General features: G+C 43.0%; 1 protein-coding gene across 3 annotated transcripts in view; it reads right to left on the reverse strand.

The window, feature by feature from the left end:
- Dock5 (dedicator of cytokinesis 5) overlaps positions 1 to 26,040 on the reverse strand; it is a 184,865-nt gene that overhangs the window by 57,145 nt on the left and 101,680 nt on the right. For all 3 annotated transcript variants that reach the window (XM_035452751.1, XM_027390260.2, XM_035452752.1), the window contains exons 11-22: positions 25,521 to 25,593; positions 22,644 to 22,786; positions 18,740 to 18,865; positions 15,251 to 15,375; positions 13,939 to 14,037; positions 12,327 to 12,399; positions 11,387 to 11,490; positions 10,234 to 10,417; positions 5,784 to 5,881; positions 5,472 to 5,561; positions 4,160 to 4,260; positions 831 to 965 (exon numbers count right to left, since the gene is read on the reverse strand). In XM_035452751.1, coding sequence (XP_035308642.1) covers positions 831 to 965; positions 4,160 to 4,260; positions 5,472 to 5,561; positions 5,784 to 5,881; positions 10,234 to 10,417; positions 11,387 to 11,490; positions 12,327 to 12,399; positions 13,939 to 14,037; positions 15,251 to 15,375; positions 18,740 to 18,865; positions 22,644 to 22,786; positions 25,521 to 25,593 — 1,351 coding nt within the window. The remainder of the gene's footprint in view (positions 1 to 830; positions 966 to 4,159; positions 4,261 to 5,471; positions 5,562 to 5,783; positions 5,882 to 10,233; positions 10,418 to 11,386; positions 11,491 to 12,326; positions 12,400 to 13,938; positions 14,038 to 15,250; positions 15,376 to 18,739; positions 18,866 to 22,643; positions 22,787 to 25,520; positions 25,594 to 26,040) is intronic.

Consider the following 26,040-nt stretch of genomic DNA (forward strand, 5'->3'; position numbering starts at 1 on the left):
TCCTCCTGAATCAGCCCAGCACTGAGGCAGAACCCCAGTGTCTCAGCCTTGAGCAGCCTCTTAGTGGTTACTCCCTTTCATTCCCAGCCTTGCACAACCCATCTTCTATACAGGAAGTGAGATGACCCATCATTAAAAAGCCAGAGTTTACTATCTCATGAATCAAATTCTCCTAGTGCTGCCACCACTCTTGGATTAGACCCAAGCCTCTTTAAAAGCCATAGTGGTGGTCGAAAGAGCATAGCCCCCAAAGGGAGTGACACTATTAGGCGGTGTGGCTTTGTTGGAGGAAGTGTGTCACTGTGGGGGCAGGCTTTATGGTTTCATATGCTCAGGATACCACCCACTATGTCAGCCAACGTCCTATTGCCTCTGAGTCAAGATGTAGGGCTCTCAGCTCCAGCACCACAACTGCCTGTGTACTGCCATGGCCCTCATCCTGATGATAATGGAATGAACCTCTGAACTATAAGTGAGTCATCTCAATTAAATGTTTTTATTTATAAAAGTTGCTGTGGTCATGCTGTCTCTTCACAGCAATAAAAAACAAAAGCAAAAACAACAACAACAACAACCCAAAAAACCTAACTAAGTCAGCCATCATCACCAATCAAGATGTCTAGAACAAGTAGCATTTCAAGCCATTTACACCCATGAGTCCTGGATACAGAAGGACCTCACGTGGACCTTCTCTAGTGGTCTCCTAATCCACCTCTAAAGACCTGAAGTTTGGTTATCCGATGACCAATCAACTGCTCACAAAGCTGAATACAAATGAGACAAGGAACAAGGGGATCTAGGTAAGTGCATCCTGTTCCTGAGACCATTACCTCAAGTAGAGCACTCTCGACTGGATGATGAAACGAAACAAGTACTTCAGGGCTTTCAAAGCAGCAAAGAGCAATTCCGTCTTGCTAGGGTCATCAGCATTAGCCACATAAAAGTTCAGTACCTTGGAGAGTTTCCTAAAAAAAATGGTAGGAAAACATTGTCATGGGCAACAACACTGTGCTCAGGCCTTAGGGTATGCAGCACAGAAACAGACAGTGGTAAACTGGGAAGCCCAAGGCCCAGCTTTCAAGTACACACACTCAAATATGCCCCAAACAGGCAAACTACTGTTTTTTTTTTTTTTTCACATCTGCCTAGCTTTGACACTTCCCTTCTTGGAAATACTGGGAAAACTTAGGAGTAATTAATTCCTCAGGGCATAAGTTTCCATTGGTGGAACTGAAAAGAAGGCTCAGGAGAGGACAGAGTTGGATCTAGGGGATGGCTCAGTGGTGGAAGCACTTGTTATTCAAGCAGCAAGCATCAGAACTAGAGTTTGGATCCCCAAAACTCAAGTGAATGCCAGGTGGGTCTAGTGGCTCACTTGTATGTAATCCAGTGCTCAGAGGCAGAGGCAGAGGACCCCAGAAGCAAGTCATCTAACTAAACTAGTACATTCACAAGTTTGGGGGCAGTGATCCAGCAAGGTGGCTGACATCAGCCTTGGGCCTTCAAATGAAAATGACACACACACACACACACACACACACACACACACACACACACACACACACACGTACCCATATACATGCACACGCAGGCACACCACATATATACATACATGAAAAGGGGGAAAAAGGGAATCAAAGAGTTGAAGGGATTTGCCTTCCGGGGATTATTTTAATGTTCTGGCATTTAAAGCAGATATCTTCTGATGCCCTGTGAAGGTCAGATGATGCTTGCTATGGCAGTTGCCTAAGCTAATTCCTTCCAGCCTGCCTCAACCCTTTAAAATCAACATGGTACCAGACGAAGTCTTCACTGATGAGAAAAGTAGATTCAATCTGACTCTATATCATCCATTGTTCTGAACATGCCAATAGACAAACGTCTTCTAGAATTTTATATAGTTTTACATTTTATTATCATTTGTATATGTACATGCACGTGCTGGCAAAAGGCCAACCACAGATGTTCACAACAATGTATTTTCAGACATAATTCCTCATTGAATATAAGTCACAGTTTTGATTAGGCTGGCCCATGAACCCCAGAGATCTGCCCATTTCCAACTCCCTAGCGTGGGATTACAAAGTGTTCAACAGTGCTCCTCTTTACCTAGGCTCTGCTGATTGAACCCTGGTCCTCAGCCTTGAACAAGTACTTTACAAACTGAGTCATTTCCCCAGAACCATGGTACCAGGGTAACACGGAGTTTTGAGGGCACCTATATTTCAATTATTTTTGTTCTAAAATCAATCCCTCTCTCCACCACCCCCTCTCAAATTCACCCCAAATCCAAGGGAAATATGGAAAATTAATCAAATGCTGCAAATAAACACTGCAGGCAAGAGAGTGCTAACTGGCCCCTCTCTGGCAGGAATGTGTCTGACCCTGAGCTCTTTACTGGCCTTGTCTATGTGCTGAGTTGTGGTCTTGCATCCCTGGCTACTGAAAATTCCCTTAGGAGATAAGTAATCCCAGCCCTGGGAGGTAAAGGCAGGAGAATCAGGAATTCAACTTTGTTTCAGGGTCTCATTTGGCTCAGTGTACTTAGGATCTATAATCTACAACTATCTTAGCTATACTGCTGACCCCTTGCAAAGTCAGGTGCTGGGTGGAAATACATCAAAGGCTGGTGTGTCAGCTGCCTTCTTGACCCACGAGGCACTCACTGATCTTAAGGCTAACTGGTGAGTATGCTGCATAACACCCCTCTGTATGACTTGTGATTCTGTATCTTCATTAATGGTTAGTTTAGAAAACACCCAGGGGCACAATGATCTGGCCTGACAAATCAGGGAGCAGTGATCCATATGACATGGTGATGGGGGATATCCTTTTGTATATGTTTCTCTTATTGGCTAATGAATAAAACACTGATTGGCCACTAACTAGGCAGGGAGTATAGGCAGGAGTTCCAGCAGAGGAGAATGCGAGGGAGAGGAACACAGAGAGAAACTGCCAAGAAGAGACACCATGCTGCCGAAGGAATAACATGGGGATTACAGGTAAGCCAGAGCCATGTGGCAATACATAGGTTAATAGAAATATGTTAATAATTAATAGAAAGGTAGCCAGTTATTAAACTGTTTAGAGCTTCCATCTGTGTGTTTATTTGGGACTAAACACCTGAGGGACCAGGTGAGACAGCAACCTCCATTTTTCACCTGGCATGAGCCACTGTCCAGAAGACAGCTAACCAATCCAGCTACATTCCTGTCATGGTATGTCCCATCACTCAGCACAATAACTGGAATTCCTGAATTGGGGTTGGGGGGCCACATTGGAGCTGAGCACCGCAGGGGAAGCAAAGTGAACACAGTAGGTTCGTTCCTCTGGTCAGCCAACCACAAACTGCATACTGAAAGGAGGCTGCTCTACACAAAAGGTTAAAACTACTGCCTCTTGGGTAAAAGGAAACAAAGCAAATCTCCTAATGTCCTACAAGCAGTCGGTTCCCCCAAAGCACTGTGGGGTAGGGCTGATTGTGTAGCCTGCCTTTCTACCAGGCTTGGTTTTTCTTACTTCATTGTTGGACCCCCTTGGAGCCTCATGTCCATCTCACTGACATCTGATTCATAAGCTCCTGAGTTTGGCCAAGTGTTTCTATGCCTGTCTTCATCTCCCCCATCGTATGCACTTGGGTTTTGTCTTCTTGGTTTTGTGTCTATACATGCATTTGTACATGTGTATGTGTATGAGCACATTAAAGCCAGAGGTCATTCTCCATTTTAATTTTTGAGACAGTTTCTCTCTAATTAGGAGCTCACTAATTCAATGTAACTAGCTAGCCAACGAGCCCCAGGAATCCCCCTGTATCCACATCTCCAGTACCGGGATTAGAGGCACACATCATCATGCTAAGCTTTTTAGTTGGGTCCTAGGGATCAAACCCAGGTCCCCGTATTTGCACAGCAAGCACTTTGCTGACTGTACCATCTCCCTAGTGCCCACACTGGGGTTTGAAGAAATTTATTCTTATCCCGAAGGAAAGGCCTGAGTCCAACAGCTCATTCCACTGACACATTATTCAAATGGCCTCTTTCCAGGAAGATGCTTAGAACGCAGTCCCACCCTCCAGCCACACTGAGGGTGCATGAAGGCTCCTCGTTTCTCAACTGTCCAACCCCAGGAATAACTCCAACAGTCCCCAAGTTATACTTACACGTGTGCCAGCGTGGCACTGAAGTGCTTGTATATGTAGGTTTCAAGTACAGGGTTAAAATGCTGAAACTTGATGTCTCCTATCAGTGAGATGATGAAGACCTGCCAAAGGTGGCCAGCATTAACAGCAGCACTGCACAACCAGATGCTCTGCCCACCAGCAAGACTTTAACCTCTAGGTGCCTTTTCTTTCTTAATTATTTTTGCAGCGTTTCGGTTCAAGCTGAAGTCTTCGGGTTTACACTTAACACAGACAGATTATACATGTCCAGAATATTGCTATGGGTAAACCAATCCAGGCCATCACCATTGGCCATAGGCAGCTAATGTCACAAAGGGGTGCACAGGTGACTTGAGGCACAGAAGAGCAGCAAAAAAAGGGGAAGGAAGACAGAGAAGGTAGTGTGTGGTAATTCTAAACTAACACAATATCTCATGAGGTTTTCCGCAAGCTGAGTATGAATACCTCGTGAATGTCAGAGTTTGGTCTCCCTGTGTTTATTCCCTGTGTGCCACCTTATGGCTATGGTGTATACAAAGGGTCAATGTTTATTAAAGAGGCACTTGGAATTCAGAGCCAGCTGCCCTGTTCAGCTAGGGTTCATCTCCAAGGTTTCTACTTGGCCTCTTTTCCTCGAAAACCAGACCATGACTGACTGAGTTCAGTTCAAGATAACAGCATAACCTGGCTCCAACTCCTAACATTAGCTCTGATGCCCTAACCTGCTGCTAAAAAAGACTAGTTTCCCCATGCTGGCAAACATCGCACATTGCAATCTACATACCTGTTCAGCCCCAATCTTCAGGTAAAATCCTGTCCTAGACTCCCATTAACAGTGAGGAAAGGAGGCGTGGTTTATATCACTGTTCTAGTTTCAGTTGTTAGAATAGGCTTAAGCGCTGTGTGACAAACTTGATCCATAAGGATACTAAGATTCATTGCAGACTTGTGAATGCAGCCCCCCTGACATAGCTGGACAAGGACACACATTGTTTTTTATCAAGGGCTTCTCCTGGGCTTTGGCTAGAGAGTGATAAAAGAAGTTCAAGTGCCTGCCAATCTCTAATGTAATTAAACCCATTGTTTTCCCTAATGAGAAAGTGAAAGTGTGTCAAAAAAAAAAAAAGGTGAGATCAAATAGAAAATAAGAGCTTGGAAGAGTGGGTGTTAGTTCCTAATTGGACTTCTCAGAGTTTAGGCTAAAGAAATTCTCAGAGAGATGTGCACAAATAATTATGCTTGATGATATTCATGGTACATTAAAAATGAGCTTTCAAAGAATAAACACTGTTTACTATGCTAAACCGCTTACCAGCGCATCAAACACAAGGAAGTCGTATGTTTCGTTGTCTGACATTTCCATCATTATGTTAAAAAGTGCGTCTAGTGTATCCTGTAAAAACTGCAGGTAAAAGAAACAGATGTTATTTGGCTTTCATCCTGCGACATGCAATGGGTTGTCACTGTTTTCTAACAGAATAGATGTGAATAAATATTTTGGTAAGATTGGCACACCGGCTTAGTCATGCAGATACTAAGTTTTAGATTCGCAGTTGGCTGAACAGAAATGGTTGAACTAGTGACACGGTAAGGTACACTTGCGTCTATGGACAGAGTGGCATACCTTAACAATCTCTCCCCCGTCCACTTCCATCAACTTCTTCAGGTTGTGTTTAATGTTCTGAGAGTTGGAACGCCAGTTTAATAAGCCGAGCAGGTCCACTGGGAAGAACACAAACCACACACATTAGAAGACATAGCTATAGAGTTTTCCAGAAAAGATCACTGCTACCAGGCTGGGGAAATGGCTCAGGGCATAAAAGAAGTTATCATGCAAGTATAAAGGTCTGAATTCGGACCTCTAGAACCACATAAGGCTGGCTGCAGTAGTGCATATCTGAAGCCCCCAGTGCTCCTATAACGAGATAGACAGCTGGTTTACACAGTAGCAGACACAAGACCCTGTTGCAAACAAGACAGAAGGTGAGGACTGACATCCCAGGGTGTTCCCCGACCTATCTATACATGTGCAATGAGGCACATGCCTGCCTGCACATACATGAATGCATACATCATACACACACAAAGATTTTTAAAAGTTAACTATTCTTCATAGGTAGCTAATTTAAGGCATACCTCGGGAGTTATTTCGATTTATTATTTCTCATATAAATCAGAGAAAACCTTGTGATCCTCTTTAGTCCCTCAGAGAAGGGAAAAAAAAATCAGCTACTGATGTGTACAAACATAAAATGATGACTGACTGGAACTCATGTTTCTCAAATGATGACATCATCATTATAACAGTAAACTTAGACTCCCATCTCCAATTTCCTGTCTGATTGATATCCCTGTCTGGGTGGATTCACAGGGAAGGAGCAACATACAGACATATCAGTTCACTTTGACGTCACAACCGTGCTGTAGGCATTTTGTTTTCCAAAGGAAAAAACAGGTTTGTGATACTAAATTACTTGCTTTAGGTCACCTGACTACCAAGGGGCAGCAGAAGTGGGGTTTAACTACAGTTTGATCTGACTGTAAACATGATAGCTAACAAATGCAGAAACAAACTAATTTCATAATTAGACTTCTCCCAGAATAACATACTCCATGTATACTAATATTTTCTTTAAATCTTAAATCCAAAGTATTTCTAGTCCCAAGTATTCCAGACAAGGGAGATTCAACATGTACTATTTGTTACTCTTGTTTAAAGACGGGGAAACCGAATCACAGGAAGTCAATGCAGAGCTGGGACTGACAGAAGCAATCTAACTCTAACTAGCTTCCATACATTGAAACAAAATCAGAATCACACTCAGAGAATAAGAAGTTTACCCGTGCCATTTACTATTTTTCCCCTTTTTTCTTTTACATTTATTTTCTTTTATATTATTACTTTTTACATTCCAATCCCAGTTCCTCCTCCCTCCTCTCCTCCTGCTTCCCCTACTTCTCCCCTCACCCCATCTTGCATGTGCTTCTCAGAGAGGGTAAGGCCTCCTCTAGGAAGTCTACTAAGTCTGTCCCATCATCTAATTGAGGCAGGACCAAGGTACCTCTCCACTCCCCACAGCCCTGTGTCTAGGCTGGGTAAAATATCTCTCCATATAGAATGGGCTCCACTAAGTCAGTTTGTGCATTAGAGTTAGATCTTGAACCCACTGGCAGCGGCCTCATGTATTGTCCCAGTCATCAGGTGACCATTGTCACCTATATTAAGGGACTCTAGTTCGGTCTTATGCAGGTTCCCCATTTATCAGACCTGAGTCAGTGATCTCTCAGTAACTCGGGTCAACTGATTCTGTGGGTTTCCCCATCATGGTCTTGACTTCCTTGTTCATATTATCACTCCTCCCTTAATTCGATTGTACCCCAGGAGCTTAGCCCATTGGTTAGTTGTGGATTTCTGCATCTGCTTCCATGTTTCTGGAAGAGGGTTCTAGCTTCACTGGGGTTGTGGATTGTAGGCTGGGTATACTTTGCTTTATGTCTGATATTCACTTATAAGTGAGTACATACTATATTTGTCTTTCTGGTTTTGGGTTACCTCACTCAGGATGTTTTTTCTAGTTCTGTCCATTTGCCTGCAAATTTTAGGATGTCATTGTTTTTTACTGCTGAGTAGTACTCAATTGTGTAAATATACCACATTTTCTTTATCCATTCTTCAGTTGAGGGGCATCTAAGTTGTTTCCAAGTTCAAGCTATTACAAATAATGTTGCTATGAACATAGTTGAGCAAATGTTCTTGTGGTGAGGGTGTGCCTCCTTTGGGTATATGCCCAACACTGGTATTGCAAGGTCTTGAGGTAGGTTAATCCCTAATTTTCTGAGAAATTGCCATACTGATTTCCACAGCGGCTGTACAACTCATTGCACTCCCACCAGCAATGGAGGAGTGTTCCTCTTACTCCACAATGGTGTTTTTAATGTTAGCCATTCTGATCCATGTAAGATGAAATCTCAGAGTTGTTTTAATTTGCATTTCCCTGATAACTAAGGATGCTGAACATTTCCTTAAGTGTCTTTCAGCCATTTGAGATTGTCTGTTGAGAATTCTCTGTTTAGATCTGCACCCCACTTTTAAATTGGATTATTTGGTAGTTGTATGTCTAGTTTCTTGAGTTCTTTGCATAATTTGGAGATCAGCCCTCTGTGAGATGTGGGGTTGGTGAAGATCTTTTCCCAGTCTGTAGGGAGTCATTTTGTCTTGCTGACCATGTTCTTTGCCTTACAGAAGCTTCTCAGTTTCAGGAGGTCCCATTTATTAATTGTTGCTCTCAGTGTCTGTGCTACTGGTATTATATTTAGGAAGTGGTCTCCCATGCCTATGAATTCAATAGCCACATACATTTTATTATTCGATTAAACTCTCAAATTGAAATGGATTCTAGCCACCAGCTATTTGGGCTGCTTCCAGTGTGTCCACATTGTAAATATCAGAAAACATCCTTATGATAAGAGCTGATGCACATCTCACTAGCACCAGGTTCAATGTCTAGGGGTTGCACTAAGATTCTATAACTACTACACATTTACTGTCAGCCGTTTATTACATTGACACCCCCCGGCCACATGACCCCAACATCTGTAACCACTAAATCTTTACCATCTACAAGCTGTTATTACATCCTCCCATAGTTAGGCCTATGAGACTGGCATAAGTTTGTTGTGTTTTCTGTGAAGCTAAGGACGGACACTTCCTGTCTTAAGCGGGTTTACCTTCCAAATGGACTAGTTCTGAACTTTACTCTGTTGAGTCCAGCCAGAGGCCCAAGTTGAAACACCACTCTTATTCTCTAGCCAGCCATGCTTTGTCCAAATCAACCCGATACTGACTCCTTCTAAAGAGTCCAGGATCTGAGTCCCCAAGTGTGCCTTCCCTCTGCAGTGCATTCTACTAAGACAGCGCTCTGATTCTCCTGCTCCAACCCAAAGCAGCCTCATGCTCACAGGCCTGATCCTGTGCATACCACCTGGGACAGATATGGACCTGCTAAGGTAAGACCCCTTGGCATTACATTCTAGACTCACTGGTCAGCAGGGCTCCTTCTATGTGACACAGGTTAAATGAGTAACTGTTGATACTATCAAATGCCACGTTAAATACAAGAGGTTAAAACGGATGCCAGAGGTTTGACAAGAAACAAAATAGAGCCATGTTTAAACTATGCTGCTGATTTCATGGAAAATTCCAGCTTTCCTGGAGCAATGGAAGGGGTAAGACTAAGAGAGAGAGGAACTCGGCCGGGCATGGGGGCTCTTACCTATCAGCACAGCACTTGGGAAGCTGAGACAGAATTATTACTAGTTCTAGGCCAGTCTAGGCTACATAGCGAGACCCTGGTCAAAATAACAATGTAACAAAAACAAGCAGCTCTCTGCCATTCCTGTTTGGGCAAGAGACTGATTACTACCAGTTCCTGTACCATCTACTGCAACAAACAAACAAACAAACCCCCAGCATGATCTTTGATACCTGGAAGGAAGTTAACATGAGATTTCTGAATTCTACCAATTCATATGCATGCTTAGGGTTTCTGATATGAGAAAGCATTTGTGATGACAAATTATTTTGTCAGCTTGACAGGATTTAGAGTCACCGACAAACTTCTGAGCACATGTGAGGGAGTTCTAGATTGTGCTAATGAAGGTGGGAGCCCCAGTCAAAATGTGGGCAGTAACTGCACTGGCTAGGTTCCCCAGCTCAACAGAAGGCAAAAAGGAAGTTGAGCAACAGCATCCACCATGTTCTGCTTCCTGACTATGTGACCTGCTGCCTCATGCTCCTGTGTCGTCCCCTGTTGTGATGGGTTGTAACCTTGAACTACAAGCCAAAGTACACTTTCCTTACTCAAATTGCTCCTGTCAAGCATTTGGCCACTGCACCTCAAGAAGTAACTAACAACACTATAGAACATCACTGGAGGAGCAGAGGGCAGAATCCAACGGCCGAGCATCCTGCTTCAGAAGACCTGGTGCCACATGGTCCAGCACCATGAGTCTAACCAAGGAGCCTAGGAGGACCAGATCCTCACCACCTGTGTCCATGGGGTCCCCACACCTACCATTCTGGGTGAGCTTTGTGGAACAAATGAGGGTGGCAATCTGAAAACTGTCCTTCGTGCTGTCTTTGCTGGGTGTGAAGACGGACGGGTTTTTGGAAGCTTGGAGTTCTTTTTCTTCCATCTCTGCTTTGGTCCCAGGCAGGGTCAGATAGTATTTTGCATCTTCCATTTTCTTATTATCACCCTGCAAGGGAAGTGAGTTAGAAAGACTGAGAATCTAGGTAACATCTCTAATGTGCTAGTGAGACATACCTGTCCTGAGAAGGACACAGTCATTCCGAGTAGGGGATGTATGACTTTGTCAAATTATATTTATAATCCCCTATACTTCAGACATTATCGCCTACAGAATTTACAGAAGAAATAACTTTATCATGGAATAATAAAGCAGTAAGTTATGACCTAGAAATCAGAACCTATTCTCTGCCAGAAGTAAACACATGCATTACAGAATAAGGTAGAGTTTGAGTCTCTTGAACTTATAAATGGTCAAGTGTGTACTTCATCGGGCCAATAGAGAAAGAAGAAGCTCCCTATGGATTTTCAAACTATTAAGACATGCTAAGGAAAGAAAATGTCCATTGGTGAGGCACAATTCAGATGAGCTGCCTACTGTGTGTCAGCTGGCGTCTGCTAAATATTGCTGGGGAACTGAGATCTCCCGGCATGTCCTTTAACTCTAAAATCTCAGTAGGTGTAGGGCTCAGAACAGTGAGCAGGGAATGAGCACAAAACATGAAAAGCAGCAGGGCCCAGAGAGCAAAGAAATGGTGCCTGGGCTACAATGTACAAAACCACATCCTATCATACCCTTCAGGTTCTATCCAGGCACAGCTCTCCACTGTCTGTGTCATTCGGATGATGGACAGCAGATTCAAGGGCCTTGCCCTTTACTAATCAGGACCAAGGCACACCCGCTGCCCTACAGTGAGATGCTCCTGAAATACTCAATTGTCATGCAACTCACTCTCCCACAACAAGTGCAAGACTTGTAAGGTGTGACCTGGAACCCTTTAGACTTTAGAGGATAGACACAACTTTGAATAGATTTCTGAAGCTTATACATGTCAATCCCAAACAAGCCTGAGAAACCACATTCACGGGGAACAGGTATGTACTGAGCCCTTCTCAAGCCTGGTTCTATGAGTGTCACCTTGTATACCACCAGATCGTGCCTCCCATCCTGCAGGGTGGTGCCGTCCGTGTTCATCAGTTTCACAAAGGCCACCCCAAAAGCTCGCTCTGATTTATCTCTGGCTGAAAAGACAGAAATATATGCCTCAGTCATGTGGGTGGACACCAGGAGGAGACGGCATTTGCTCTGGGTGCGATGTTCAACCACAGGAAAATAAACACAGGTCAGCAGTAAGCTTGTCTGTGTCACTGTCTTGGCTGCTCCCAAACTTCGAATGACTGACATTTCACACATGGGCTATTTTCTATATAGCCTATGAAGGAGCCCACCATCTACTGAGTCATCCAAACCAGAATTGTGGTGCTGACCAATCTCAGCCCTGTCAATCAACGCCGTGTCCAACATCTTTGTAGTTTGATCACTTTCTCTCTCTGTGCCCTGTTCCTACCCAAGGCCAAGGAATATTCACCCTATCTGTTTACCTCTAAAAGTCGTTCCTTCTATCTTCATGCCTTTTTCCATCCAACACTGTCCACACAGTAGGAGGGAGAACTCTCAAATAAGACTCATTCATGGCAACCCCCCTGCCTCAGCCTCTTTAATGAAGCTGGGTGTGGTAACTCATACTCATAACTCCAGCTACTTGGGAAACTGAGGCAAGAAGAATACAAGCTTGAGGCCACCCTGGGTTACATATTGAGACCCTGTCTCAAAAATAAGCAGGGATGATTAGGGATGTACCTTCATGGTAGAATACATACCTGTCATGTACAGGGCTGTGGATCCAATCCACAGCACTCAGAAATAAACAAAAACAAAAAACACTATTCAATTTTGCCGATACTGTATGAATTCTGAGATAAAACTGCCAATTTTTTCACCTTTTCAAATTCACAAAGCACGTCAGGAAACAGCTTGTTTTAAAATGGAAATGGGCCAGAGCCATCCTACCACTTACATTCTTGGGATGATCTGTGTCGGAAGGTAAATCTGATGTGGCAGCGAGTGACCTCCTCTATAGCAATGAAGACCTGCAGAAAGGGAGGAGTCAGAAGTCAAGGCTTACTTAGGATCAATTCTTCTCAACTGAAATGCATGCTTTTGACCCAGGACCATATGCATTATCAGGGTACAGCAGGATGTCTTGATTCTGCATAGATTCTGCACTGTTTCAACCAGAATAATAGCATATCTTACTGCTCGAAGCTCTTGCCCTTTGCTCAGGGTGACCATATTCAAAGTCCTCCCTCTTAACTATTCTGAGAAAAAGGGACTTAGATTTGGCCTTTGTATTTTATCTCAGCACAAGTTCCTTCAGAGGCCCGGGACTTGCTAGCAGGCTTCATTCACATGGCTATTCTCAAGCCGAAAAGAAAATGTCAGAGGGAGACCATTCTGCTGTTTATCATAGTTTCAGAGTTTAGATACATTATGCGCCTGGCATTCAGAGGGACAAGACCTGGATTTTGAGGTCTGCATAGGACCTTTCCAAGTGGGAGTCCCATACAGATACATGGTGACTAGTATCTACAAGAGAAGAAAAGATACAATACCCGGGTGGAGGAGTTTTCTGTAGTAGATAGTAGTATAGTAAGTTACAGAGACTGTGTAACAGCATTAGTATCTAAAGCCCTGAAGCATTAGTATCTAAAGTTCACTGCCCCTGAGATAAGTGGCTTTAAACAGGCAGGAGTGGCGGTATGTGCCTTTAGTCTCAGTAGGCGGATCTCTATAAGTTCAAGTCAATCCTGGACTTTATGGCAATTTCTAGGATAGCCAGAGTTGCAGAGTGAGAACTTCTTTTTTTTTTTTCATGTGAAAAGCACCATAAAAAACATGGACTACAGAAGAATGTGAAAAATAACTGCTTCCTAGCTGAGATATGATGACAATGTGTCTGTAGATTTTCTGCTTAGAACCTCATAGAACCCTGCCAATCTGACAATGGGTGCTGCTGCAGCCCAGGCATTCAAAAGTGATCTGTTTTAGGTTGACCCCAAGGTGCTCTGGGATCTTAGGAGCCACTTCCCTCGGTCTGCTACCTCTTTGGGAAGAGGCCATTGCAATGCCCTACACACTTGTCTAGTTTTAAGGTCACTGCGAACCCACTGGATCTGAAAGCACTTTGCAATTCACGAAACCCTCCTCACATTGAAGAGGCCCAGAACATGTGAGCAGAGGCCAACAAGAACAACACATTAGGAAGCTGATGGCAGAGTGTGAAATCTTTGTTTGTCTGCAGCAACTTGGCAGCCTTATTACAGCCACAAGTTTCTCTATTCCAGTCTCTTTCATATATTTATGAATGAGAATATTCTTTCAGAATGCTGGGCTTCTTAAAAATAGATGCTCTAAAGAACTCTTAACCACCAAGTCAGCTTTTTAAAAGGCTAGTTCCTTGAGAATTTCATACAATGTATTTTGATTATACCCCACCCCCTCCCATTGTTCATCTCTTACTACAGCTCTTCTGAAATTCCAGATAAGGTAAGAAGGGTTTGGGATTTAAAAGGCAAACAAGAATCTCAACAAGGGTCCACAGCCAAAGGACCTAGAAACAGAGTCCTCACCTTGACCGTCTCGTACCAACAAGGTTGCTTGACTTGGTAATACACCACTGACTTGTACTCCGAGACGCCTTCGTACCCAGCACCAGGATGAATGGCTTTCTTTGGTTGGAAAGACACAATTAGTAGGAGATGAGACTAGGTCAAGAAAAATATGGCTATAGAAAAAGGTTTCTGAATGTCCAACAGCCAAAAATTAATTCAAAATCAGAAGTGCAGTGGATCTGAGAAGACTATAGCAACACTCATCCACATTGCATTGGGAGACTTCTCTGCAGCTTTGAATCTGAATGTGCAGCAGGTGCACTTTGCCCCCCCCACCCCACATGCATTATACTGCATAACACCAACTAATGCTGCCTTCATCCCCCAGCCCCAAGCATTGCATGCTATGAATTGCAGTATTTTTAATGAACTAAGAGTAGAGTTTCCTGCTTTAAAGAAACATAATGGTTGAATGACGCACAAGGACTGAATACTTGGGGAGCATCATCCCAGAACATCTAGAGAGCTTCAGGAGCCTCGACTTTGACTTGCAGATCCCAAAGTAATTAGGTGGAGGCGAGAGGCCTCCTGCAGTCACCCAGTACCTACCGATCCTCCTGAAATTGGAGTTAAGATGTCCTTGCTCACGTGGCCAGAAAGCTGCCAGAGTCAGAGGAACTCTGGACTAGAAGTCAGCACACCTGGCTCCCGTCCCGGCCCTGCCTCTGCATTTCCCCACAAAAGAACTCCACTCAGGTGCAGGTTCTTAATGACTAACGCTGGAAATCACCATTAGCTGACCTATACGCATTAGCTTCACGATGCTCCTGCAGGTAGGTGTCTGTTGGTTCTACTGGCCCAGGTAATGGCACTGTGCCTTTTGAGGCCTTTGGGACACTTCTGCCACTGTGATCAAGCTTGGAGTAGCTACATAGCTTGAAAATGTCAAAGAAAAGCTAAGTGGCCTGCAGTATCTCTGCACAGGGGAAATACCAAAATAAATCTAAATGGTTCTAGGAGTAAAACTGGCCACTAAAAAATCATGGGTTTACCAGGTTTTTATATATTTTTTCCCTGATGAGAAAACATTGAGTGTGCTGTGCTAGTGCATGCGTACAATCCCAGCACCTAGGAGGCAGAGGCAGAGACAGAGGCATCACATGTTTGAGGCAGCCTCAGCTACCTAGTGAGAACAAATCAAGGAACAAAACCCAAGAAAAGAAGATCTAAACCCCAATATGGGGAACACTGGCAGTAAGTCTGAACAGCCGTTGCCTCCCACTACAGAACAGGTGCAATGGCGATGGCATTTGTGGGGGATGCTACTTACCTCTAAAAGGCTGCCTTCCTCATCAAACACAGACATGGTCACCTCCACGTTCTTAGGTGTCTTCTTCTTCCCTTTGTCAAACTCCCCGTGGATCAGGGTGACATAAATATCATTTCGAACATCTCCTGCAACATGACAAGCCTCCAGTGAGTGCTGCTGGGAGAATGCATTTCCTAGTCCCATCATACAACACACAAAAGGTTAACTAAACAGGAAATGATCTGGTGGTATTGATCTATTTATTCCACGGAAGACTTTACTGCTCTCTCATTTCACCTTTCACTACCTATCAGGGCGTCTGTGACATACACGTTTCATAAAGACTAAGTTTTTTTAAATCACTGAACACACACATACGTGTACACATGCATGTCACAGTATGGGTGTGGGGGCCAGAGGACAACTTCTTTGGAGTCAGTTTTCATGCTTCATGCTCCTTTCCAGGCAGTGTCTCTCTTGTTATTCTTACTGCTGCCCTGCCCTCACAAGCTTCCAAGAAATTCTCCCATCTCTCATCTTGCTGCAGGAGTGCTGGGATAACAGACAACAGATGTGAGACACTACACCTGGCTTTCTTATGTGAATTCTACACGCCATGAGGGTTGTGCCGCAAACGTTTTTTTAATTACTAAGTCTCCTCAGGGATCCAATTCTTTCAACAGTAATTCTTTGTCACATATTATCACATATGATAAAGGGCATATATTATATTTTGCTAGACTAGCCAGCAGATTTTTAATAATGTCTTCCAGGGTTCTTGTTTCTTCAGCCCATGGATGTGGGCATGGTTCCTGAGGAAACACAGCCCAGGAACACCAGCAATCCACTCACAGGGACAGATAGTCCCACTGTGAACATTAAAAGGAAAGAAGAGAGTGAGCTAGTTGTGGGTGGGGTGGGGTATAAAGCTAGGGTCTTGATGGAGGAAGTAGATGGCTAGATAGCCTTAAGTCCAAAGAGGTCCTGGTGCTAAAGATGGGGATGAAGGGACCGGCTCCCCATTTTGGCAGCCATAACAGCCGGACACGTGCTTTCCTGACCTTGCCTTGGTCACTAGAGGTTAGGTGCCTGCCTCGTGGCAAGGAACCAATCAGAAGTTAGCTGGTGGTGGTATGCTTTACGGCTCTGGCTCTGGGTGTGCTTTACGGACAAGCGCACAGCAATGACACGCAGAGAATAGCAACCACCCTGGGAGGGCCTATTGGCCATAACAACCAGTTGACCAATCAACACAGGGAAAGCCCTCCAAGCCTGGAGGCACACCAATCCTGAGCCTGTGCGTACCCCTAGACACTCCCCTTACGCTCCCTACAAGATCTCTATGCAGCCCCTTTGAGCTGTCTTTGCTAGCCATCTGCCACGGCAGGTGGGTGAAAAACCCGAGCTAACATGGGGTTAGCTCATTAAACAAACAATAAAGCCTCATGCAGTTTGCATCAAGCTTTCGACTCAGCCTGGTATTTGGGGTGGCCTTGGTCCTGGGCTAAGATCCTGGAAGCCTGAGCTTTCCAGGGGGGTCTTACAGGGACAAAAGACACTGACAGATAAAAGTCAAATGAGTGTACACTATCACCCAAGGACAGAATGGGGCTAACAAGAAATCTAACCTATTATGGGCTGAACTATGCCTCCTTCCGTTCATACATTGAAACCCAGGGCCTTCCGAATGCCTGTATATGGCGGCAGGTCATTTATTTAAAGGTAAAGTGAAATTGGGTCCTTTTCTAATATGACTGGTGTCCTCATAAAAAGAGATGAGAACACAGACAGCAAGGGAAATGGCTGTCTACAAGTCTAGGGAAGAGCATCCATGCAAATGACTTGGTCCTGGACATGCAGCCTCCAGGAACATTAAGGAGTAAATGTTCACTGTCAGGAGCCCTTTTCTATAGTGTATGTTAAGACAGCCCTAAAGCAAAGCTTAAGGACCAGACACTGGAGAATGACTAAGGAAGACAGAAGGTGCCTGGAAAAGGCCCCAGGGGAAGGACAAAAAGTCAGTGTCAACTCAACGACTCCTGACTCACCCTCCACAGTGGTCAAATTGCAGGCAAGCATGCACCATGGATCAAGTTAGACACTGTCTTTTTCTTTTTCTATTTTTCCCCACTCTTCAGTGCTAGGAAGGGAACCCAGGGCCTCATCTATGCTAACTTCCACCACTGAGTGACATCTTGAACCCATGCACTTGTGTACTGTAGAGATCATGAGGGGATCTTACTGAGCTGATCCACAGAGTAGCATGGAAACCACTACCCTAGACAGAGTTTAAAAGCCCATTACAGTCCTGGTGCCCTGAGTCAATCCCTTTGATAAAAAGTCTTTCAATATCTCCAAGATAAGTCAGCTTGTTTAAAAAAACACATTTCCCAATTTTCAGGATCCTGTCTTGCCTAACAGTAAAGTTGCCAATACAAGAGAATATTGTCAACAGTTACTTGTTTTAACTGTGAAACAGCTGGGTGTGGTAGTACACAGCGATAGTTCTAGAGGTAAGAAGACTGCTTCAAGTTCCAGGGCATCCTGGGCTCACTGTGAGAACTTGTCTCAAAAACAAAACTAAATAATAAAAAAAGCAAAATGTTTCCCCCAAATGTTGGTGAGTTTATAGTCAGGTATAAACAGTTTTGCAATGGATGGAGCTGCTTTTATGAAAAGAGAAGACGCAATAACCTCCATTTACAGAAATTCTTATTCATTCATGAATATTTACTAAAACACCCTTCATTCTCAGGCAATGTGTGTAAAACAAACTATCACTGCGGCCTAAAGGTGAAAAGAGATACCAATTACGGTCAAAAGATCTGTTCTTAGGTAGCATACAGCAAGTTGGTTTTCTAGAATTTTCAAATGTGGTATCAGTGGCTGTCCACAAGTCTCATTACTACCAATTAGTTCATATGGTTATTAATCAAGTTCCTCAGAATATGGTTCCCTTTGACTACGATGGATACGAGAGAATTAAATGGGTGAAGTCAGTGAACTCAGGAGAATACAACTGCTGGTCACTAATGTGGTAAAAGGTAAGAGCAGAACAAGAATGGGGAAGTCCAGAATGGACAAGCAGAGCACAGTTAAGAGCACATGGGAGCAGAACAGAGTATTTCACAGAGATGGAGCTGAGCCCAACATATCGGGGACATGAGGAGAAAAAGCGCTTGTCAATGAAGCAGTTAATTTTCTAGACTGAAGACACTGGATCACCCATTTGCTTCCTGAGAAAGAAGTCAAGTTTGGGACACATGTATGCAGAACAGGAGGGGAAAGAGTGAGTTGAGAATGCTGAGTGACACTTAAAGGTGTTTTCTTGGTTCTGCCCATTGAATAATGTTTTAGGATGCTGCAACTCTCTGTCACCAGTTTCTTGATGCCATTAACCCTAAATGATGTCCTCTTAGGGACCAGATTGCCTCAACTGTCCAAACAGAGGTAATCCTTCTTTCCCACATAGAAAAGAAACATAAAACAGGACTCCAGCAAAGTGTGTACCTGGCAGGATTATTTCTGGAAAGCCCATTTTCCGAGCTATTGCTGTTGATCTGTCCACCAGGTGTGAAAAGTTCTTCTGCACCTGGGTGAGGTCACCTGGAAGTAACTTTAAGGACACCCAAAGACCTGTAAGGGGGAAAAGAAGGACAAGTTTATGGTTCTCTGATATGATATTTGCAACACATAGTAGCTTATATGAGACCAATGAGACACCTCATGATAAACATACAATTCTCCCAGGGTAACATCATTTCAATGATACTTCCTTCAAACTCACTAGAGGACTTACTTGAGAAGTCAACAGATATGGCTGACTTCAGTGGAGAACAAAGAGTAAAGATTATCCTACTTAACATTGAAGGATGGCTTTCCAAATCTTGTATTATGTGGCAGTAGTGGCAAAAAAGACACAGAAATCAGTAGAAACTATGTGTATTACATACACAACACTCGGCAGGTTAATAAGTGATGCAGAGGTAGGAAAAAAATCATGAATAAAGGAATGAATTTCAGGGCCTAGAGAGATGGTGCAACGATTAAGAACTCCTACAACTGGTGCTGGCACAACTGGATGCTGGCATGTAGAAGAATGCAAATAGATCCATATCTATCACCATGCACAAGTCCAAATGGATCAAAGACCTCAACATAAAACCAACAGTGGGAAGTAGCCTTGAACGCATTGGCACAGGAGAACGCTACCTAAATATAACACTGTTAGCACAGACACTGAGAGCAACAATGAAGAACACTTGGCGGCTCTTTCAGAGGACCCACATTTGAATCCCAGCACCAATGCTGGGCAGCTCACAACTGTTTGAGGGAACCTTGTACCTTCTTCTAGCCTCTGTGGGCACACACATGTGTTGGAACGCATACACACATACAGACATAAATGAAAATAAATATCTTTTAAAAACTAATTTCAAATTTTTTTCTTGCTACTAAAGACAGAAGCAACTTAATATCTTCTTACATTTTAATTAAGGTAAATTGCTAAGATAATAGAAATAAATAGGACAAAGAGAAGGTTGAGAGGGGGAAAGCAAACAGCTATTAAATCTCTGAAAATTATGCTCTTTTAAAAAAGACTCATTTATTTTGTTTTATGTGTATGAATGTTCTTGCCTGCCTGAATGTCTGGGTGTCAAATGCATGCCTGGTGCCTGAGGAGATCAGAGGGGACATCAGATCCCCTGGAACTTGAGTCACAGATGGTGTAAGCTACCGTATAGGTGTTGGGAACTTAACGCAGATCCTCCGCAAGAACAGTAAGTGTTCTTTAACTCCTGAGCCATTGCTCCAGTCCTGGAATTAAACATTTCGTAAACCAGAGAAACAAATTCTAAAAGCAAAATAATTATCCATATATAAACTGAAAGTTTTGATATACAAAAATGTAAAAAGCTTTATATTGATATCAGTGACAAAGATCCACACAAAGAAATTTGACATGAATATACAAATCACAGAGAAGCAAAAGTTTGGCAAACCAAAACTATCTTAAGAAGACAGAAGAAAAATTATCTTCCTTATAAAATCTTATATTATATATATATATATATATATATATATATATATATATATATAAATTCCTTATAAGATGGGACACCAGGAAACTCATGTAGCTGTTAGACAATATAGAATAAAGATGCTTATTTAAACACTTGGGGACCAGAGTCTACTTGCCATCTTTCAGACAGGGCAGGGCATGCAGGATAAACACTCTGAGTTTATCCTGGGTCTCACTTAGGCTGAAGCTGGTACCCACTACTAACCCAGAAGTCCTACTTCTGGGAGTTCCTGAGCAGTGGTCCTAAACATGGAGAAAGCTTCAATACAGAAAGAGCCACAACAGTGTGTGTGTGTGTGTGGGGGGGGGGGCTTCAATTTACAGCACTGACCAACTAGAAGACACTTAGGTGCCTATTCCCAACCCATCAGGCTAGATGTTAAAATGGAGTCACTCTCGGTCACGTTCTACAGCTCTAAAAGGAAACTGAACTGTCATCTGGCCTGAGAAATCAGGAGGAGAAAGACAATGAGCAGATGTCCTAAACAGGCCCCGTAGCCACACCCCCTTTGCTTCACTCTTCACATTGCAAATAATCTGATTGCCTCCAACCGCTCTCCTTCCTCCTTCTCTATCTATGAACCCAAGCTCTCCTGCTTAGCAGTCAGAAAACTAACCGCACTTTACGGAATGAAGTGTTGCTCAGCTGTCAAAAAGAAACAAAACCCAACCAAAATATTTAAATTAAATTTGTTATAAATTTGGCTTTGAGCATTTTAAACACTAGAATGTCATAAAACACACACACACACACACACACACACACACACACACACACACACACACACACACACACACATTTGTAGTGAGTAAAAAGACATCTGAAAAGGGCTTGTTCTATTCACTAGCAAGAAAGGAATGGCATTGTTTTCTGTTTTGTTCCAAAACAGGAATCATATGTAAACAGTAATCTTATTAGTATAAGAATGTTCTGTAAGGATCCAGGCATTATGCTGGCCTGTCCCATCACCTGACAGAATGCACTCAGGCAGTACCCTGGTCAGCCCAGGGTTCCATGGCTGCTAAGTCACTTTGTAGTCTGGAAGCCTTTGCAAAGGACCTTTTAAAAAGAAAAAGGAAAAACAAAAAACAAAAACAAAAACTGCCCACTTCCGCTCTCTTTCCTGCTGTTCCCCTGGTACAGATAGGACTTTTCCTGTCTCTCTCTTCTGTCTCCGTGTCTCTTTACCTATTTTCTCTTTACTTCCCCCTCCCTCCCCTTTCTAATAAAACTTCTCATTTAAGCTCTGTCTGCCTGGCATGTTTGTCCTGTGCCCACCATGGAATCCACCAAGGTCACCCACACGCTTCATTTCTAACATGTTCTACTCTAATTAAAATTATATTCTTAAATTAAAAGCCCTAAGAAGCAGGGGAGGTGGCTATGAATGTAAAGTTCTTGTTGCGAAAGCCTGAAGACTTGAGTTTAGACGCCCTGCCCCCATATGCATAGGTATGAGTAGGTATGATGGCCCACCTATAATTCCAGTGTTCAAAAGGCAGAGACAGGGGATTTCCAGATTAAGCTAGCTGAAATAGTAAGACTCAGGTCGACACATTCACACACATACATGCATGCACACCCATATCCATGTGCCCACATATATGTAAATAAGCATGCAAAAAGGGGGGATCTAATAATCAGATTATTTATTGTTCTTGTTTCTTTTTACCCAAAAAACTGTAACATGTGAGAAACTAAATATCCTGAAAATAGTGTATTTTCCTGATTGCCTTCATTTTAAAGAACAGTTATTGGGTAGTGAAAAGAGGCGACACTGCTTTGAAAGTCTCTCACGTCTGGTTGCCATCTTGGCATTTGCCTTCTAATGTTACAACTATTTTTCCCTACTACTGGAATTTGAAAAGTTTCCACAAGAATTTCTCTTAGCTGAAGCCATCAAAAGACAGGTACATGGAGGTTCCAGAGAAAATCTAAAAGCTTTGCAAGGCAGCCTCTAAGTTCATATTAACAGATAATCATCTGGATTGCCTCTGTCTCCTAGTTTCAGAAACATACAAAGAAATGAGTTTATTGAGGGCACAGTACACATTCCCTCCAAGTGATAACTTCAAGTTAACACTGGGAACAGAGAGCAGAAGAAAAGACTCATGGGGGAAAGGTCTGTTCCACAGAACTTCCAAATTCAAGCCTGATTCCATTAGGCAGGGTGAATGATTGAGGATCTTCAGCAGGAGATGGCTGATGAGGGCGGTGTCCAGGGGAGGCTGTTTGGTAACAGAGATGGTGAAAGGGCAGTCCAGGGACAATGCTCTAGATGTTCCCTCCCACCCTGGCCAAAGTCCCCTAGCCATGGGCAGGCCATGTACCTTGTCCTTTGTGATTCACTTCCTTTGCAGCTATCACTTTATTCAACACCGAAGTGAGTGGCTCATTCTCTCCAATCACGTGTGAGGTTATCAAGGGTGACATGATGAGCTGTCTCTGGCGGATGTAGGTTTCCATGGCAATTCTGGGAAAGGCAGGAGAGGTAAGGAGAAAGCGGGGAAAGCAGAGACAGTCTCTGAAGCATGACCTGGGAACATGGAGGTCTTATGAGTGCAATCTGGAAATACAAACACCAAACCTCACCAGAGGGCTCTGATGTCAAATACAAATTACAGGAAATCGTTGTTTTGGATTTAGTTCCTGTATGAGCCTCCAACAGATCAGGTTAAAGTCAACATGGAGTCACTCACCACAGTGCAAATGTAGCCATGGCCAAGTGGAGTATCTACCTTCCAAGACCTCAGCATGGAGACATAACAGCCTAACTCCCCCAAAGAGGTTGGTTTCAGCAAGTATGCTAACAAAGTTCCTCAAAAAAGGTAACCTACAGGGCTGGAGAGATGGCTCAGCCATTAAAGGTTAGGCTCACAACCAAAAGGTAACCTGATGCTGACCTACCAGTCACCCACCCTTCTGCCTTCTGTCCTTGCCTTAAAACCAAAGTAACTCTGCAGTGACTAATGCCATGCTTGCTTTCTGCTTCTGTCTATAAGCCAATCTCCTTTGCCTGGCTCACTGGGACACTTAACTCTTTTATGGCAAGCAATGTTGCCCAATTCTAGATTATAAGGATTTGGCAATAGAATAGAAAATGAGATCAACTAAGCAAAGTGTGATAATTTTGTCCCTGGTACTTTCTTCCCTTCATTCTTCTATTGTGTGTATGTCATATGTATTGGGATTATATTATCACTAAGTATAATTACAGTATTTCTCTCTTCCATTTTCTTCCCACAAATCCTCCAATATACTCTTCTTGGCTTGCTCTCCTTCAAATTCATGGCTTCTTTTTTCATTAACTGTTATTGCATGCACATGCATATATACATGTATATCCCTAAACATATCCTGTTCAGTTCATATAATGCTATCTGTATATGTTTTCAAGGCCAACATTTGGCACTGGATGACCAATTGGTGTGTTCTTCCCTGGGAAAGAACACCTCTCTGACCCTCAGCTTTGCTTACTTGCCCATAGTTCTTTGAGTTGGGTGGAGGTTTTGTGGGCTCTTGCTTGTCCACTTTGTCATGTCCATTGGTGTCGTCCTTGTTCGGGACATATTCGGGCAGTCATGTTGGTGAGGCTTTACGGTGCTGCTTCTTATATTACTAGGAGAAATAGTCTCACAGCAAACACCCTGCTCCTCTAGCTCTTACAATGTTTCCCCCTTCTCTTCCCAAACATGTCTCAGAAATGACTTTGTATAACATTTCTTTGTATGTTTATTTCCTTTCTAGAACTCAATTAATCTCTATTTATCCTATATTTATCAAGAACATTTTTCTAACATTTGGTGCAAATATTAGGAATGTTAGAAAAAATTAATTATTTTTCCTATACATAAGTTAAAAAATTGGAAGTTAACCTATTATCTTTTTTTATTTTTTGTTTGCTTTTTGTTTGAAAATATTGATGTGTGACTTAGAAACAGCTTTCCAGAGCTCATTATTATATACAGTTTCTATTGTCCTTTAGAATGTAAATTTTTCAGCTATTTGATCTTATGCTTATTCTTACTTTGGAGTCTGTGTTGGTATAAGTTGTGCTGTTAAAGCTCTCTGACTCGTTTCTTAACACTGAGCTAAGATACAAAACAAAAACACTTTTCTTGTACTATTATGTCTCTCCACCATTTGAAATATGATTTGTGTGTATGTACACATACATATGGCTTGTTTTTATTTATGTGTAAGAACGTGTGTCTGGGTGAGTGTCTGACACATGTATGGAACTGCCTGCCAGAGCTACAAGAACACATTAGAAGATGGTTTGGAATTACCTACCAATGGTTGTGGACTATCCAATATAAGTTCTAGCAACTAAACTTCAACTTTGGTCCAGTGGAAGAGCAGCTAGTGCTGTTAACTTCTGAGCCATCTCTCCAGCCCCCAAATCACAAGCTTTTGAAATTCCATTTGTTCTACTGATCTACAGTGGCCATTGCAAATTAGATGAGACAATGTCCTGTAACTGGTATGTAACCCCCATCGAGGGTCTGCTCACATTGGATACCGACAGAGTTACAGGGATGAGATTTGTTCATTTACATACCCCAGCAGCATGGATGGCTCCAGTTCCTGCAGCCCAGGATGGAGCCCTAGGTCAAGTTCTGAGCTGACCCTGCCCCATACCAGACTGTCTCTGCCAATTCCTTGCAGGAACCCTAGCCAGCCTCACACTCGTCCTACCTAACCCCTTGCTGCTATAAGTGTGGTCCCTGGACCAGTGCCATTCATTAACAACACTCAGAACTGGTTGGATGTGGTCAGCCTACTCAAACAAATGCTCATTTTAACAAGATTGTTCTGACAATTCATGTGCATCATCCAGTCTGAGAAGTCATGTGATTCTTATTCAAACCTGTTCAACACAACAAAATACAGACACGCTGCCACATCTCTGACAATAAAATGACATCATTCTCTGGGTTCTAGTGCAGACGTATGTGTGCCCTTTATTTTATATTCTTCCAGTTATTTCACTTGAGTCAAGAAATTCTCAGTTGACCCTCTTTGTGTCTAACATGAAGCCCCTCTATATGCATTACTCCGCAGAGGTCCCAGCAGACAGTTCTCCAGTGGGAAAGCCATTCCTTTTCCAGTAACAAAAGGTTCTTCCCACCCTCCTCTGCTTTCATGTCCCACTGGAATGGTTAACCTGAACCTCAAGTCACCAAGGATAAATGCCAAATACTTACTGCTGAAAGGGAATAAAATGCTGCTTTTCTTCATCATCCACCTTCCCATGTATGATATCAGTAATATCCATCACTAGGAGAGAGATAAATGTCATTAGAGGCACTAATGGCTTCAAGCCTCACTGGGCTGTATAGAAAAGAATGGTATTGGCAAACACAGCACACCAGAAGAAGAAAGGGACCAGGACCAAGCAACAATTACCTAAAGTGTCACACCCAGCAGGACAATGGCCATGAAAAGCTCAGATTTTCTATATCCAACTCTGCAGGACACACCCTAAAAACTCTGCAAGACTGAACTGCTATGGTCCTGAAAAACTTAAGCCAGGTTTTTTTTTTTTTTTTTTTTGTTTTGTTTTGTTTTGTTTTGGTGGGGGAATAAGCCTTCACTAAAGTCATCTTGCTAGCAGGTTTGGGGAGAAATTCAAGATCTGAAGTGACCACCTGTGTCTTTGATTTAATATACTCTTGGTTTCTACACAAGCCTAAGAGTATCACAAAACAAATCATCAGTAATTGG

The sequence above is a fragment of the Cricetulus griseus genome (genome assembly GCF_003668045.3).
Source record: "Cricetulus griseus strain 17A/GY chromosome 1 unlocalized genomic scaffold, alternate assembly CriGri-PICRH-1.0 chr1_1, whole genome shotgun sequence".
Taxonomy (NCBI): domain Eukaryota; kingdom Metazoa; phylum Chordata; class Mammalia; order Rodentia; family Cricetidae; genus Cricetulus; species Cricetulus griseus.